At 29.0% G+C, this 14,525-nt stretch overlaps 2 protein-coding genes across 9 annotated transcripts; both read left to right on the forward strand.

Moving 5' to 3' along the window:
- Positions 1-1,545: 1,545 nt before the first annotated feature.
- Positions 1,546-8,352, forward strand: LOC111282645 (uncharacterized). 8 transcript variants are annotated; one of them, XM_089760922.1, is made up of 10 exons: positions 1,546-1,754; positions 2,764-2,866; positions 3,532-3,651; positions 4,100-4,168; positions 4,663-4,778; positions 5,352-5,406; positions 5,501-5,621; positions 6,083-6,130; positions 6,248-6,342; positions 7,671-8,352. In XM_089760922.1, exons 3-10 carry the CDS (start codon positions 3,538-3,540, stop codon positions 7,770-7,772), a joined length of 720 nt encoding a protein of 239 aa, XP_089617048.1. In that variant the 5' UTR covers positions 1,546-1,754; positions 2,764-2,866; positions 3,532-3,537; the 3' UTR covers positions 7,773-8,352. The 8 variants fall into 8 exon arrangements, with proteins under 8 accessions (XP_089617048.1, XP_022726562.1, XP_022726563.1 ...); XM_022870828.2 differs by having other exon boundaries at positions 1,547-1,754; positions 3,548-3,651; XM_089760921.1 differs by having other exon boundaries at positions 1,746-1,854; positions 3,548-3,651.
- Positions 8,353-9,711: 1,359 nt separating this feature from the next.
- Positions 9,712-12,096, forward strand: LOC111283002 ((R,S)-reticuline 7-O-methyltransferase-like). The gene is made up of 2 exons (XM_089760924.1): positions 9,712-10,725; positions 11,508-12,096. The coding sequence occupies exons 1-2, from the start codon at positions 9,979-9,981 to the stop codon at positions 11,817-11,819; spliced, it is 1,059 nt and encodes a 352-aa protein (XP_089617050.1). The 5' UTR covers positions 9,712-9,978; the 3' UTR covers positions 11,820-12,096.
- Positions 12,097-14,525: the final 2,429 nt, after the last annotated feature.

The raw sequence follows: 14,525 nt of genomic DNA on the forward strand, positions 1-14,525 counted from the left end.
TCTTTGTACATATTAAATACAAAATAAAATGATATTATTTAATTTAATTTAATTAATAATATTATGTTATTTTATCTTATCATATCTTATGTGCCAAACATATCTTAATATTTTACATTTAATGGGTGTCCATTTATGCCTTTTATGATTTTTTTTTCATTTTGATTTTTTTCTTTACTTGAATTTTTTTAATTTTTATTTTTTGTTAAATAAATTTTACGAGAAAATAATTTCAATTGAAATATCCGGTGTCATCCCATTTGGCTTCTTTTACCTTTCATTTTTTTTTTTTTGGTTTAATGGATTACGTAAATTTTACAAAAAAAAAAAAAAAAAACAACATTGTATAAAGATTGCAAAATAAAAAAAAAAAGTTTTTTCTTTTTGACCCACAATAACGCACCTATGCATCTAGTATCAGAATATTTTACACATGAATGGCTTGAATGTTAATCTCATCTTAGAAAACATTTTACACAAAGATAACTAATTAGCCAAGTCGTAAATGATAGGTAAATTTTATAATTCAACTAGTTTTTTTATCTGTGCCATGCACGAAATTTTTTTTTTTATATTTGTCAAATTTTAAAATTTTAATTTATACTAATTTTTATATTACATATAGATAAATAAAAATATTCATAATCATCTATAATTTATAGTTTAAAATTATAAAAATTTTCTATACATAAATTATTAGGAAAGAATCTAAATAAATATTATAAAAGCTTTAAATAATGAAAGTAAAATTACATACAAATCTTAATGAGAAAGTTAATCTCTTGTTCACAATTATATACATTTTTAAAAGCATATATTATTTTATTATAAAAACTAAGATTTATACATGTGATATATCATGAAAGACTTTTTCATATTTAATTTTAAAACTTTATGATGTCAAATTTTTATGATAAAAACTAATTATTCTATCTTCTATAAAGAAAAAAATTTGATTGTGAGAAAAATCATAAATATATATTTGATAATTATTTAATTTAAAAAAAATTTAAATTTTTAAAAATGTAATTTATCTAAGTTTAATTTTAATAAGATAAAAGAGGTTAGTATAATTTTAAATTTAACTATGTGTGAAATTTTAAATTGAAATAAAATATCTTTCTTTTTTATTTTAAATTATAAAAAATAAAATAAAATAATAAATAATAGTGGTTCAATCACAAATTTTATTTATTTAAATTTATATGAATATTGATTTAATTGGTATATAATTTTTTATGGTTCTTAAGATTTAAGAATTTAATATTTAAAAATTATTTAAATTTTATATTTCATATACATAGATAAAAGTGAGGTAAGAGATATCTTTTATTAGGTTTAAATTAAGATAAATTTTATATATTTTGAAAGATTTAAATAAATATAAATTTTTAAATTTTTAAAAATTAAAAATTAATGGAATAAAATTATTTAAAACTATCGTATTAATAATATAAGTTATTCACCTAATTATATACCTAAATAAATTTTATCATATATATATAATATATATATATATTATAATATGATATTATATACGATTCAAACATACATATTTTTTAATTTGGGATGGGATTTGACACTTTCCCTTCTTTTTCTCTTTCTCTTTCTCTCTCTCCCTCACCCTCTGCGGCCCTGCCTCAATCAGTTATGGCCCCACTCTTTTGCCCAACCGGCCCCCTCCAGGACACAATCACCAAAATTTGTTCCCAACGTATGCAATAACAGGCAGAGAATCTCTTTCAAAATAAAAGGTTTTACCCTTTCTTTTTCCTTATGCGTGCGTTTGTTGTGGGTGTGATTTTTGTCTTGCCTGTCAATGTTTTCCAGAGAAGAGACATGTGCTATTATCTTGTACGACTTTTCCTCTTTTCATTTCTTTCTTATGCATTACAAGCTTTTTCTTGAATTTGTTGTTTTGGGATGCAAAAAACCTTTCTCACAGCATAAAGTTACGCAAAAAGTGAGGTTTGGTTGCGATCTTGATGTTTTGCTCTCAACAAAAAAGTTTGCTTGTTTTCGTTTTCTGGGTATCTTTGTATTTGTGTCATTATTCTATTCCTCGACTCTCTCTCTCTTTCAGAGAGATGGAATGATGAGGGGTTGAATAATGAGAAGGGAAAGGGATGGACCATGAGTTTACTGCAATCATTTCTTCAATCCTTTTTGGATCTTTTTTTTATTTGCTATTCCTTTTGCTTTCGGTTAAAAAGAATGTAAGAATCTATATCTTTTATTTTTGGTCCCCTCATGAGAATAAGGAAGCGTCGGCAATGCTTTCCTTCTTGCTCTTCTCTCCACAGAGTAATCCTCTCCCCTTTTTCTGTCTCTCTAATTTTGATTAGTGTTGCTATTGCAACGCTATTAATTACATATGCCTATTAGCTTAATCTGTGTTTGTTATTAATCTTTTATAAATGTAATATTTCAACTGAATCAACTGATCATAATGATATTTGATAATTATGACTTCAGTAACTTTATAATTGTGCTTTCCTAGAGCATAACGACTTTCGGCATTTTTTTTTTCCATTGTCAGAATGAATTCATTACATTCTATAATGAATAGTTAAGAGCTTAATTATCTTTATAGCAATCTATGTAGAGGCACAATGTCCAGCGACTAGCTTCCAAATTTGAGTCATGCACCTGTCATGAAAAGAGTTCATAAATTTTGCAGCCTAGTATTCTCTGTCAGGTCAAGGGCATTTTATTCTATGCAACTAATTGGTACTGAATAGTATGCTGAAAATTCAAATGTAGCATGATGAGGATGAAGTTTACCGGAGAGAAAAGAAGGGCAGTGAAGGGTTGGAATGGCCTCGCAGTTCCACTCATGTAATAACAAAGTTGGCTCAATGTTTTAGTGAGTAGATTTTCCTGATAACTTTTTTCAGCATTCCTAGCTTTGGCTGAATTTCCCTTTAATGGTTGACAGATTAAGATGGTCTTAATTGTCATTATATGTTTGCCATTAAAGTGTATGTTTGTTCAGTTCCTACTTTATTGATATACAATGTTTACTGAAATGAACATTGTGACAGCTTAATATGTAGCCAAACAGAGGGAAAACAATTGTAGACCTTAACTAGTTGGAATTGTCTAATCTCCCAAGACTATTTGAGCTTCCTTGAGCTTTTCATCTTTCACATTGAAGTCTCATGGGATTTGTTTTAATAGGCTTATACTGACAGGCCATTGGCATTTCAAAATACTGAGAGCTAAAAATTTCTTAGAGTGCAGAATACAGCATAACCTATTGCTAATGGCAAATTTGGTTTCCTAGAAAGTTTTCCAGTTTTTCTAGCTTTCTTTATTAGGATTTATTCTTTATAGGTTCATTTTACTTCTTTTCTCCTTTCCTCTGTCTCAAGTCACAAAATAAGCAGCATAGAGAAATTAATTAGAGAAAAACTGCGGCAAATGTGTATATGCAATGTTTAAGGCTGCATCAACCAATTTCAACATTGAGACGCACATTAACTGGCCAATCATTCTATGTACAACTCACTCTCTAATATCTCTGATCAGTCTTCTATGCTTGTAGCTAAAGCTATGGTTGGATCACGATCATTGATAGGAGGGCTCTTCAATCGCTTAAGTATTAAGCGTAATGAGAAGTTTATTGACTATCCTTTGACTCCTATTCAGGTAATTGAGAACGTTACCCAAGTATTAGGACTGATTGCAACATATATGTTTTCAACCTTGTTATGTGTAATTTTATTTTTGATAATAAAACTATTTGTTTTCCTGTAATTTCTATGTACATTGTTATAAGCCATTCAATGCAGCATTTTCATGTAAACAATCCCCTATAGTTTACAATTGAAAATAAGACTTATTTGAGTAGAATTGAACTTCTTTTTGCTGTCATTTCTTAGTGCTGCAGCTTGAAGATGCACTGAGAGATTTGTCCTGCAATAATGACAATTTGATGCAGAATTATAATATTGATTTTCTTGGGGTGATTTGTATTAATATGTATATGTATATGTATATGTATATGTATATATATATATATATATATATAAATCCATATTCCATTCTTAGCCTCAGTAATAATAAAAATGATTTAGTTTTTTTAACTTCTGACCAGGAACAAAGACTTAAAAAGCTCCAAGAACGAATACATATACCTTTTGATGAGACTAGTCCTGACCATCAGGTACATTCTTCATTCTTCTAACATCCATATTTTCTTTATCTTTTCTAACTTTGATCAGACTTGGTTATACATAATAAATATCGACCTTGTTTTTGTCTATCACAAGACATGACAAGCAATTGGATTTTCTCGGTCTATGTTTGGTATGGTGGATAAGAACTAATTTGGGATCAATTTACTATTTCTGTAATTGAACCAAAAGGGAAGTAAAAATAGCAGGTCATGTTTTCCATTTAAATCTTAGGATTAGTTTATATATATATATATATATATATATATATATATATATATTTTGGGTGGGGGGGTGGGGTGGATGCGGGTTGGAGGAGTAATTGAGAGTTCTTGTAAAATCTCATATCTAAATATATTGATCTGTCATGTAATTTCTACAATTTGTAAATAGTTATGGTTTCAAGTATTCTGCCTTCATCATGTTTCATTTCAATTAGTATAAATTGGCAGACAGTTGACCTTATGGTTCTTTGATGTGACAGGAAGCTCTCAGAGCATTGTGGCATATTGCTTTTCCTAATGTTGCTCTGAAAGGCTTGATCTCTGAACAGTGGAAAGAAATGGGGTGGCAAGGCCCTAATCCATCAACTGACTTTCGGTACAGTTCTTTTATTCTATTTTTTCTGACTTTTTAACACACTATCTATCCCTTGCCAACAATGAATCGTGGTCAGAGGAAACATATTTCTTTAGAGGTTGTAGTCATTTCTTCTCTAAACGTTCTCTTGACAGTAGGAATAAGTTTCTTCTGCAGGCCATATAAACATCATATGGGAATAACGTTTTCCATTATATGTTTTATTTACCACTTTGTTTCCCATAACCGTAATAAATCTATGCTGAATTATCTAATTTTAAAGGATATCATCAAGCAATGGAGTTTTGGTCATTAACAGCAGCTTCTAGTCATAGTTTCATCCCACAGGATGAATATGTTCTTTATATACTGTTAACACATGAGGAATGGATTTATAACTCGAACATATGTGCAAATGCACATTGGTAAGAGTTTTGATTCTTTCTAATGCTGTAGAGGTTAGATAGTTGGAAAGGAAGTCCAACAAATATCACACAGTAATTGGCAAATACACCTTGGTAAAACTGTCTTTTTCCCAAATTCCTATGTTCAAAATCAAAATTAATTATTCTAAAAGTGAACTTCTCTCTTTAGGGGTTGTGGTTTTATCGCTCTGGAAAACTTGCTGTTTTTTGGCCGAACTTACCCGGTAAGCCTTCAGTTTCTTTTTAGGCTTTTTGTGTGTCTAGATTTCTGCAAGAAAATTGGCTTATTGACTAATGATATAAAAATACAAAATGAAGGCATCTTTCCATAGGTTATTGTTTAAACAAGGTGGAACTAGAGCAACTTGGGAATACCCATTCGCCGTTGCTGGCATCAATGTATCTTTTATGTTGATTCAGATGTTGGATTTATATTCAGGTTGGTCAGCAATGTTAACTATTTGTCATTGACGTGTTCACTTATTTTCCTTAAAAAGTAAGTTCAAGATAACTCCATGGTGCTAGGTAGTGAGTGAAAAGCAATATTTATTTTTAGTTTATAATCTATAAAGTTGTTCTAAGTGTTTCTGTCAACTGTTTTTGTTGTCTGGTAACTCTTGACTCTTGAGTGTCCTCTACTCATGAAAAATACTGTGGAAGCCTTGTGTTTTAGTTTCGGTAGACTATCTTTATCTTCTGAAAATTTGTTAATCCTGATATTTTTGATGATCAGATATTATATAGTATTTATTATCAAGGAAGTCAAGAGTGCAAGTTTCTAAATGCTCTGCTATGTTAAGAGGATCTATTTAGTTAGAATGCAAACATCTTTTATAGATTAAGATCAATAGAAATAAAATGCGTCAGCTGTTCTGTAATCTATCCTCTCTGTTTTTGCAGCAAAACCAAAAAATCTCCCAGGGTTCAATTTCCTAAAACTATTAGGAGGTAACAGAACCATGGATCTAAGTTCTTTCGACTCAAGCACTGTTAGATCTATATAACTGATTTCTCTTTTTCAGTTCTCTGTATTAAACATCATGATCTGAATGTCTGAAATTGCAGAAGATGAAGAAGCCTTCGATGTACTATATTGTATAGCTTTTGAAATGATGGAAGCTCAGTGGCTTGCTATGCATGCTTCCTACATGAAGTTCAATGTACTTCTCTCTCCCTTTCTCTCCGTTACAGACTAATTCTCACATTCACATTGTGAAAATAGTCTTCCTCCGACGGATTTACAAACACTGGATTTTTTTTTAATTTTAATTTCATTTAAACTTGAAATCCCAAACCATCCAAATTGTCCATTTATTTCTTCCTTTTCCATTTTTTATGGTGACCAGACAGAAATAGATGCTGATTGATTTATGTGGAAGTCGTATTTAAGCATAAAAGCTTAAGAAAGGATTTATAGGCAATCAATACATCTAGTGAAATATTAAGTAACCTCCTTAACAGTCACTGGCTGCTGGGAATTTATAGTATGTAGCAGCTTTGCTTGTATCAAGAGTAAATTGCATCAGACATGCATGTTCTTTCTACAAAATTTCATTTTCGTCCTTGACTTTTAAACCTCAGTTTTTGGATCTGTGGCTTTTTAAAAATGTTCCAAAAATTTATTAATTCCATCCACTTCCATTACAATTTGACATAATCTCTCACCTCAATGCCGTGTGGATTTCCATGTGAATGCTTATGTGGCAAAGTTAGGTGGGTCTGCTTATTTTTTGGGCTAAATTTTCCCACATTGTGCTGAGGTGGCATGTTACGTTGAAATTTTTAATTGTGTTTGATGGGATGAATGCATTTGGAATACTTTAGAAGGTTGAGAATCCAAAAATTGAGTTATAAAAGTCTAGATGAAAATGAAATATTATAACAATGTCACAGATAATGCATTTTACTCTTTGTATCATGTTCTGGAAACTATTTTTTTTTTTTATGATGATGGTATCTGACCTAGTCACCTTAAAAATGCACCTTTCCATACACCAAAACAATCAGACACATGAAATGGTCCAGAACAGCAATGGATTATGGAAGGCTCGTTATTCCTTTTAGTTAATTGCCCCTGTTAGAGTGGGATGGAGTTCAATTATCCAGTAGGATATACCTTTCTGGTCTACAATTTAATATCTAAAGGAAAATAATAAACTCTTTGAATATCTTGAGTATTGCATAGGATCTGGTTTATTTAGAGAATTTTCCGTTTGTATGTTTCCTGCCCATGTTTACTATGTGACCTGTTGCATCTGGATAATAAAACCACATTCCTTCCTTAAGTTATGCTAAATCCCCCCCCCCCTCCCCCATCTTCATTTTTTTTCTATAATGCTTGCTCCTTGTATATTCCTTTCCCGAATCATAATTTATTGCTCGATATCAATTACTACTGTAATTTGACCTCTTCTTTTTTCTTCATCTTTCTGAATGAGCTATTTCAATCCCTAATTTTCTACTATTTTCATTCCTGCAATTCCTGCAGGAGGTTTTACAAGCAACACGCACACAACTTCAGAGAGAACTTTCTTTGGATGATGTTCACAGAATACAGGATTTACCAGCCTACAACCTGTTATACCTATAGCTCTTCTGTCAACAGTTGTTTGGAGCCACCAAAAATGCTAATCCTTCTTGGACAATTTTGCCAAATAATGGGGATGTTCCAAATTTGATGGTTTATTAACTGATTTGTTATAGACTTTAAAAACGTATTCTAGGACAGGTTTTTTTAGGCTTTACAGCTGAGATTTGCACACTGAAACGGACACTACAGAAGCTTAAACCGTCAAGGCTATCAAGGCACCAGATTGAAACTAGCTATATTATCAGATTGGGATAACATGAAGTGCCAGTACTCAATGCCGCCAGTGGGCATGTGGATGGTATAGATCTCAAATGACGGAATTAACTTGTCATATTGCTGCTGCCTCGCTGTTGGTTCGTTTCATGAATATGCAGAAAGCTTCAAGAATTTGGGTTCCTGAGTCTCTGGTGCCGTATTCAAATATTTTGATGCCCTCTATCTAGTTCCTGCTACAGGTTTGAACTTGGTTTTTCATGAACATGCTGTTTTAGGTATAAAAATGCGAAATTCCAACCTTTGACGTGTAAGTAGAATACATAAATGATAATTTTGAAACAAGTTTTGCTTGTTTTGTTCTGAATCTGAATGATCTGATGTGTCCAAATATTGAATGCTAAGATTTTTTTTTTTTTAAGACATTATTCATAAGCACAATAGTCATTGAGGCTGTCATTCTGGTAACGCAACTCAGTGAGGTCGATGTATTGGAAACATAATCCTCAACCTTTTTCAATGCTAATCTGCAAAAATACTGATGTGGATCTGATCTGGATAATGAATGTGACATGAGTTCTAGAAGCGCCTATACGTTTGTTTAACATTGAATTTCTCAGAAACAAATTGGAGAGACAATATAAATATTGTTAATTGGGAGTCATTATTGCGTTTGGATGACATACGTTGCCGGATCTAGAAGAAACGTTTCTCATGCTGGAGGCTTTATTATTATTTTTTTTCATGAAACTTATTTTCCCCTGTACAAGAATGCTACTTTTTATCATATTGTTCATAATTTTATTGTATTTACAAATATTGAAAAGTCTTAAAATAAATAAATATATTTAAATTATGTAAAATGTTTAATTTTATATTACGAATTTTGCTAATCATTGCTTTAAGGACATTATTTAAAATTACTATATAAAATAACATCTTCACTTAATATATTAAAAATTATGAATAAAATTATCAATTACTATATTTAATATAAAATTATTATTATAAATATTATATTAATTAATTTTAAAATACTAAAAGACAAAGGTTTAAACTATAAAAGCTTTCAAAAAATTATTTATAAATATATTTATTTTTATTCTTTTATTAATTTTAATAAATGATTTCGAATTATATTTTACTATTCATTTAATAAATAAATTGAATATGAATAAAAATATGTTTCGTTCATTTATATTTAAGAATAAATTTATTTAACATTCATAAACAAATTCAATAATATTTATTTAATTTTGTTTTATTTCTTGTGGTTAAATATCTATTAATAAAATTTTAATCATAATTTAATATTAATTCATTAAAAACTATACTTAACATATATTAAAAATCTTTCATAATGTTTTAAAAATATTATTGTTAATATAATTTTTAATACTCTAAAATAAATGATAAACAAGTTATAAAAATATTTTTTTTGCTTATAATATTTCTATTACACATAATTTAGAAAGCTAACGCATGAAAAGAATCTCTTTATAAATAGGCATCCTTCCTTCACTTTTGAGAGTTGAAGTCATTAATTTGCATAATTAATTTTTTAACTATTAATTTATCTTTATTAACATATTCATAAACATATTTATTTAATATTTATAAATAAACTTATTTAACTTAAATGAATTAATTCTAAACTAAAATTTAACATTTTAATATTTATACGATCTAAACTAAAAAATAATATAAACAAATTTTGCCGAAACTACAAACGTAAGAATATTCACATAATTATCACGCGTACAAACGTAAGAATATTCATATAGGTGGCGTAAACAAAGTTGTTGGATGAGGATGAGGAGTGGTTAGCTGGGGCAGCTTGGGTCCCTTCGTCTTCTTCCTAAATTCCACATATTCTCGAACAGACTTCCCAAGTATCTCCTATCACCATACAACTTCTCCCGTTTATTCTCTCTCTTCGCCGACTTTACATTAGAATTAAGAATCACACTTCGAAAAGGATATCTCGAATTAAATGGAGTCGAAAGAAGCTGAGGCGACGCTACAAAGCCAAGCCACAATATGGCAATACATGTTCAGCTTTGCAGATTCCATGGCACTCAAGTTTGCTGTGGAGCTCCGCATAGCTGATATAATACACTCCCACGATGTGCCACTCACTTTGGCACAAATAGCTTCATGTCTTGATGGGGGTCCTTCTCCGGATATCACGTGCCTCGCTCGCATCATGAAATTGCTCGTCCGGAGAAAGCTTTTCACTGTCCATCATCCTTCCGACGGTGGAGAGCCCCTCTATGGCCTGACTCACTCATCAAGATGGCTTCTACATGACTCGGAGCTAAGCCTGGCACCCATGATACTTATGCAGGACCATCCCTGGCTAATGGCTCCCTGGCACTACTTTAGCCAATGTGTTAGAGAAGGTGGCACTGCTTTCAAGATGGCTCATGGATGTGAGATATTTGAGTTTGCATCAGGAAATCCTAAATTCAACGATCTTTTAAACGATGCCATGTCCTGTACATCCAAAGTGGTGACAAGGGAAATTCTATCAGGGCATAAAGAAGGTTTCAGCTCCATAGGATCATTAATTGATGTTGGAGGTGGGACAGGAGGCTTGATATCTGGGATTGTGAAAGCTTATCCGCACATCAAAGGGACTAACTTCGATTTGCCACATGTGGTCGAGAAAGCACCGACATACCCTGGTGTCCGCCACATTGGAGGTGACATGTTTGAGTCCATCCCTAAAGCTGATGCAGTATCATGAAGGTGAGACCTGTTAAACGAGTTTCTAATCTTTTATTAGAATTACATCGACATTTCTTCTTTGTTAGGTATAAACAGTTTTTGACATGATTTAACCAAACATCATCCTTAATGGTTGTATTGATCAACTCAAAAACTAATGATAACATAACAATATTTTCTTTGAATTCTGTCTAATAATTATCCTTGTGTGGTAGGTAGGTGAAGGATAGTTGGATAAAAGTCAATCATACCATCCTCTCATTTTTTTTTAGGTGAATAAAAAAACTTATAAATCTCACCATTTTATTTAAATAAATTTTTATAATTTTAATACACAAATAAATTTTTAATTTACATCCAAATAATTTCTCAACTTTTACTTTGTAATTAAATAAACTTTTAACATAAATTTAATTTTTTTGTTTAAAATAAAATTTTATTAAGATATGAATTAAATAATAAAAATTTATTCGAATATAATCAAAACAAAAAATAATTATTTTAAAAGTAAAATAATTCAAGAATTTTTTTGATATTTTAATTTTTTATATCAATTAATTATACTATCTTTTCTTTTTTGAAGACAATAAAATTAAAAAAATTTTCTTAAATTCAGGGAAAATCAAATAGGAAAAAATGAGACTGAACTTTTAATTGCAAATCCTTTTGGCATATCAGATAAAAAATAGTTTTTATAAAAAAAAAAAAAAAGAAAAAGTTCACAACAAAACAAAAATATGATGATAATTAAGCAAACTTAACAAATTCCTTTTTATATATGTTTGTGTGTAGTGGATATTGCATGACTGGAGTGACGAAGATTGCATCAAAATTTTAAGAAACTGCAGAAACGCAATTCCAGCGGAAACAGGGAAAGTCATTTTAGTGGAATGCGTTGTGCAACCAGGTGGTAGTGCCCTGTTTGACGACGTGAGGCTGATATTCGATCTCCTAATGCTTGCACATTCCTCTGGTGGAAAAGAGAGGACAGAGCTTGAATGGAAGAAAATATTGAAGGAAGGAGGCTTCCCTCGTTACAAAATCATCAACATTCCTGCTTTGCCCTCCATTATCGAGGCCTACCCAATTGGGGAAAATAATTAAGATAGCTATATATATACATGTATATATATATATATATATATTATGTTGATGTCATAACAGAGTACGCATGAGTATTCCTCGACGAATTGTATTCCTTTGAGATATTTGGACGCGATACGGACCGAAATGGGGAGCTTACAAAGGATCTTCAGTATTGTGCAATAGGTACCCATCTTGAATAGTGACTTCCTCTGTCACCGCTTTATCTTTGTTCAAATTGTTTCAGGAATGTTGTATAATGTACGTTGCTTTTTAATCTTTTTTCGGGCTTCCTCCATCTTCTCTGTCTTAATAGTTTGTGGTTTTTTGTTTTTTTATACTAACTGGGGAACAAGTGTTATTCGATTGTTTTATTAATTAAAATAAGTATTTTTAAATTATTTTAAATAATTTGTAATTTATTTTTATTTTTTATTGTTTTGATATAGGTTTTAAAAAATTAAATTCAAAACAATTTTTACATAATCATTTTTTTTGTAAAATTTACCTAATTAAAAAAAGAAAAAAAGTAAAAAAATCAAATGGAAGTAATACATGAATACCTTAATTGGTCTCTTTTTCTTACAAAATTTATCTAATAAAAATATAAAAGCTAAAAACAAAAAAAAGTAAAAAAACCAAAGAATGAAAAACAAAAATAAAAAATGAAAAAATAGCTAATTGGGGTCTTAAATTAAAATATTAAAAAATAACTTTATTAATTACATATATAAATATAAACTTAAATTAATAATAAAATATACTAAAGGTGGCTTAGGACAAGACACGCTAAATTCATTTATAACTCGTCCTCGTTTTTTAAAAAGTTGATCTAACTTAATTCGATATGTTTTTTTTTTACCGAAAACGCACATATTGAATTGAAATATATTGAAATCTTTCATATACTTATTGTTTTGCTATCATTATTAGTCATTTCATTTTATTATCAAATTTATCTAATTAAAAAAATAAAAACAAAATATGAAAGCAAAAACCAAATGAGAGTGTTATGGAGACACTTCAATTGTCATTATTTTCTCACAAAATTCATCTATTTAAAAAAAACAAAAAAAGCAAAAAGCAAAACTAAAAAAATGACAAAGAAAAATATTTTTAATCAATAATATCAAATGAGTCTAACTATATATCTTTAAAAAATATTATTTGTTAAATATGGAGAGCAAAAAAAGGAAAAGAATATAAAAAAAATAAAGAAAGATAAAATAAGAAAAAGATAAATAATGAAAACAAAAGAAAAAAAAAGTTAAAAGGGAGACACGTGGATGGTAAAATATGCAAAATTTATATTATGGATAATACATACTTTTATATATACATTGAGTTGCATTGGGGCAAAGCACCATTAATAATTCATCATCAAATTGGCCTTGTTTTTCTTTAAAAAAACTCTATTTGCTCAACTTGATCCTGATAAAAAATTGTACCCCTATCAAATCGATTGGATCAAAATTCATTGGTAATGGTAACCAAGCTCTGGATTATATGTGAGAAATTTTTCACTAGGCATAAATGTGGAAAATATGCATACTATAATGGGCGTATATGAAGCTTACCCGTAAAACAACAAAGTGACAAAAAAAAAAAAAAAAGCCAAATGAGGATGTTACTTAAATTTATTCAATTAAAATATCAAATAATAAATTTATTAATATCATACATATATAAAAATATATAATTAAATAAAAATAAAGAATATATATTTATATTCGGATGGGAAAACACATTGGACTCGCATTTGATCAAAGTTTTATTTTTGTGAAAAAAAACACTATTGAATCCCAATTTAAGAAAAAAACACATATACGATATAGACAAATCAAAACTCATTGGATATGAATTGTTTTATCATCCATAATTCCATTGATTTTTTTATTATAAAATTTATTTACCAACTTTTTTGTTGTAATATTATCGAATTAAAAAACAAAAAGAAAAGGAAAGGAAAGGAAAAAAAAACAAAATAAGGTGCCATGTAGACATATTCAACGATTTTTTTCTCTTTTAAAAAATTAACCTAATAAAAAATGAAAAGAAGAACAAAGAAAAAAGAAAAAAAAAAAGAAAAAAGAAAAAAGAAAAAACTAAAAGAAAAAAGAAAAAAAATTTAAGTTGCAATGCAACATTAATAATAATGAGCTATTCTTACAAAAAAAAAAAAAAAAACCAAAGAGCATGACACTTAATATCAATTGGATCCTATAAAAGAAAATTATTAAATAAAAATTTATTAAATATAAAAATAGAAAAAGGAAGAAAAGAAAAAGTAACCAAAAAAAAAAGAAGGCTTGACATATAACATTCAAAAGGGGTTCATGCACAAAAAATTAAAATGTAAAAAATATTTATTAGATATAAAAAAAAACACAAATAAAAAGCAAATAAAAAAGAAAAAACAAACAAAAAAAAACATTAACATATGTAAAGTAAAATTTTGCAAGATTTATATGTAGGATGACGAGTGAATTATTATTTTAAAATGAGCTATTCTTAAATCTTTATTATCACAACTAAGATGTTATATTATTATGTGCTTATAAAACACACACACACACATATATATAAAATCATCTCAACTTTTTTTAAGATTTTTTTATTATTTTCAATATTTTCTTTTACTTTTAAGATTTGACAATTTTAAAACCATCCCATCATTTCAACTAGATTTTAAAATCAAATAAATCTTTTTATATCAAATGAATACGT

The sequence above is a fragment of the Durio zibethinus genome, chromosome 5 (assembly GCF_047325235.1).
Source record: "Durio zibethinus cultivar Kanyao isolate XHJ-2024 chromosome 5, ASM4732523v1, whole genome shotgun sequence".
In the NCBI taxonomy this organism is placed as follows: domain Eukaryota; kingdom Viridiplantae; phylum Streptophyta; class Magnoliopsida; order Malvales; family Malvaceae; genus Durio; species Durio zibethinus.

What these genes read in the sequence shown, in the direction of transcription:
- LOC111282645 (XM_089760921.1), top strand. Translation starts at nt 1,777, where the DNA reads ATGCGTGCGTTTGTTGTGGGTGTGATTTTTGTCTTGCCTGTCAATGTT. An exon ending in AAAGTTGGCTCAATGTTTTA is followed by an intron (nt 2,867 to 3,547) that starts GTGAGTAGATTT and finishes CTATGCTTGTAG; the next exon opens with CTAAAGCTATGGTTGGATCA. An exon ending in TTTTTGGCCGAACTTACCCG is followed by an intron (nt 5,407 to 5,500) that starts GTAAGCCTTCAG and finishes TACAAAATGAAG; the next exon opens with GCATCTTTCCATAGGTTATT.
- LOC111283002 (XM_089760924.1), top strand. Translation starts at nt 9,979, where the DNA reads ATGGAGTCGAAAGAAGCTGAGGCGACGCTACAAAGCCAAGCCACAATA. An exon ending in CCATCCCTAAAGCTGATGCA is followed by an intron (nt 10,726 to 11,507) that starts GTATCATGAAGG and finishes GTTTGTGTGTAG; the next exon opens with TGGATATTGCATGACTGGAG.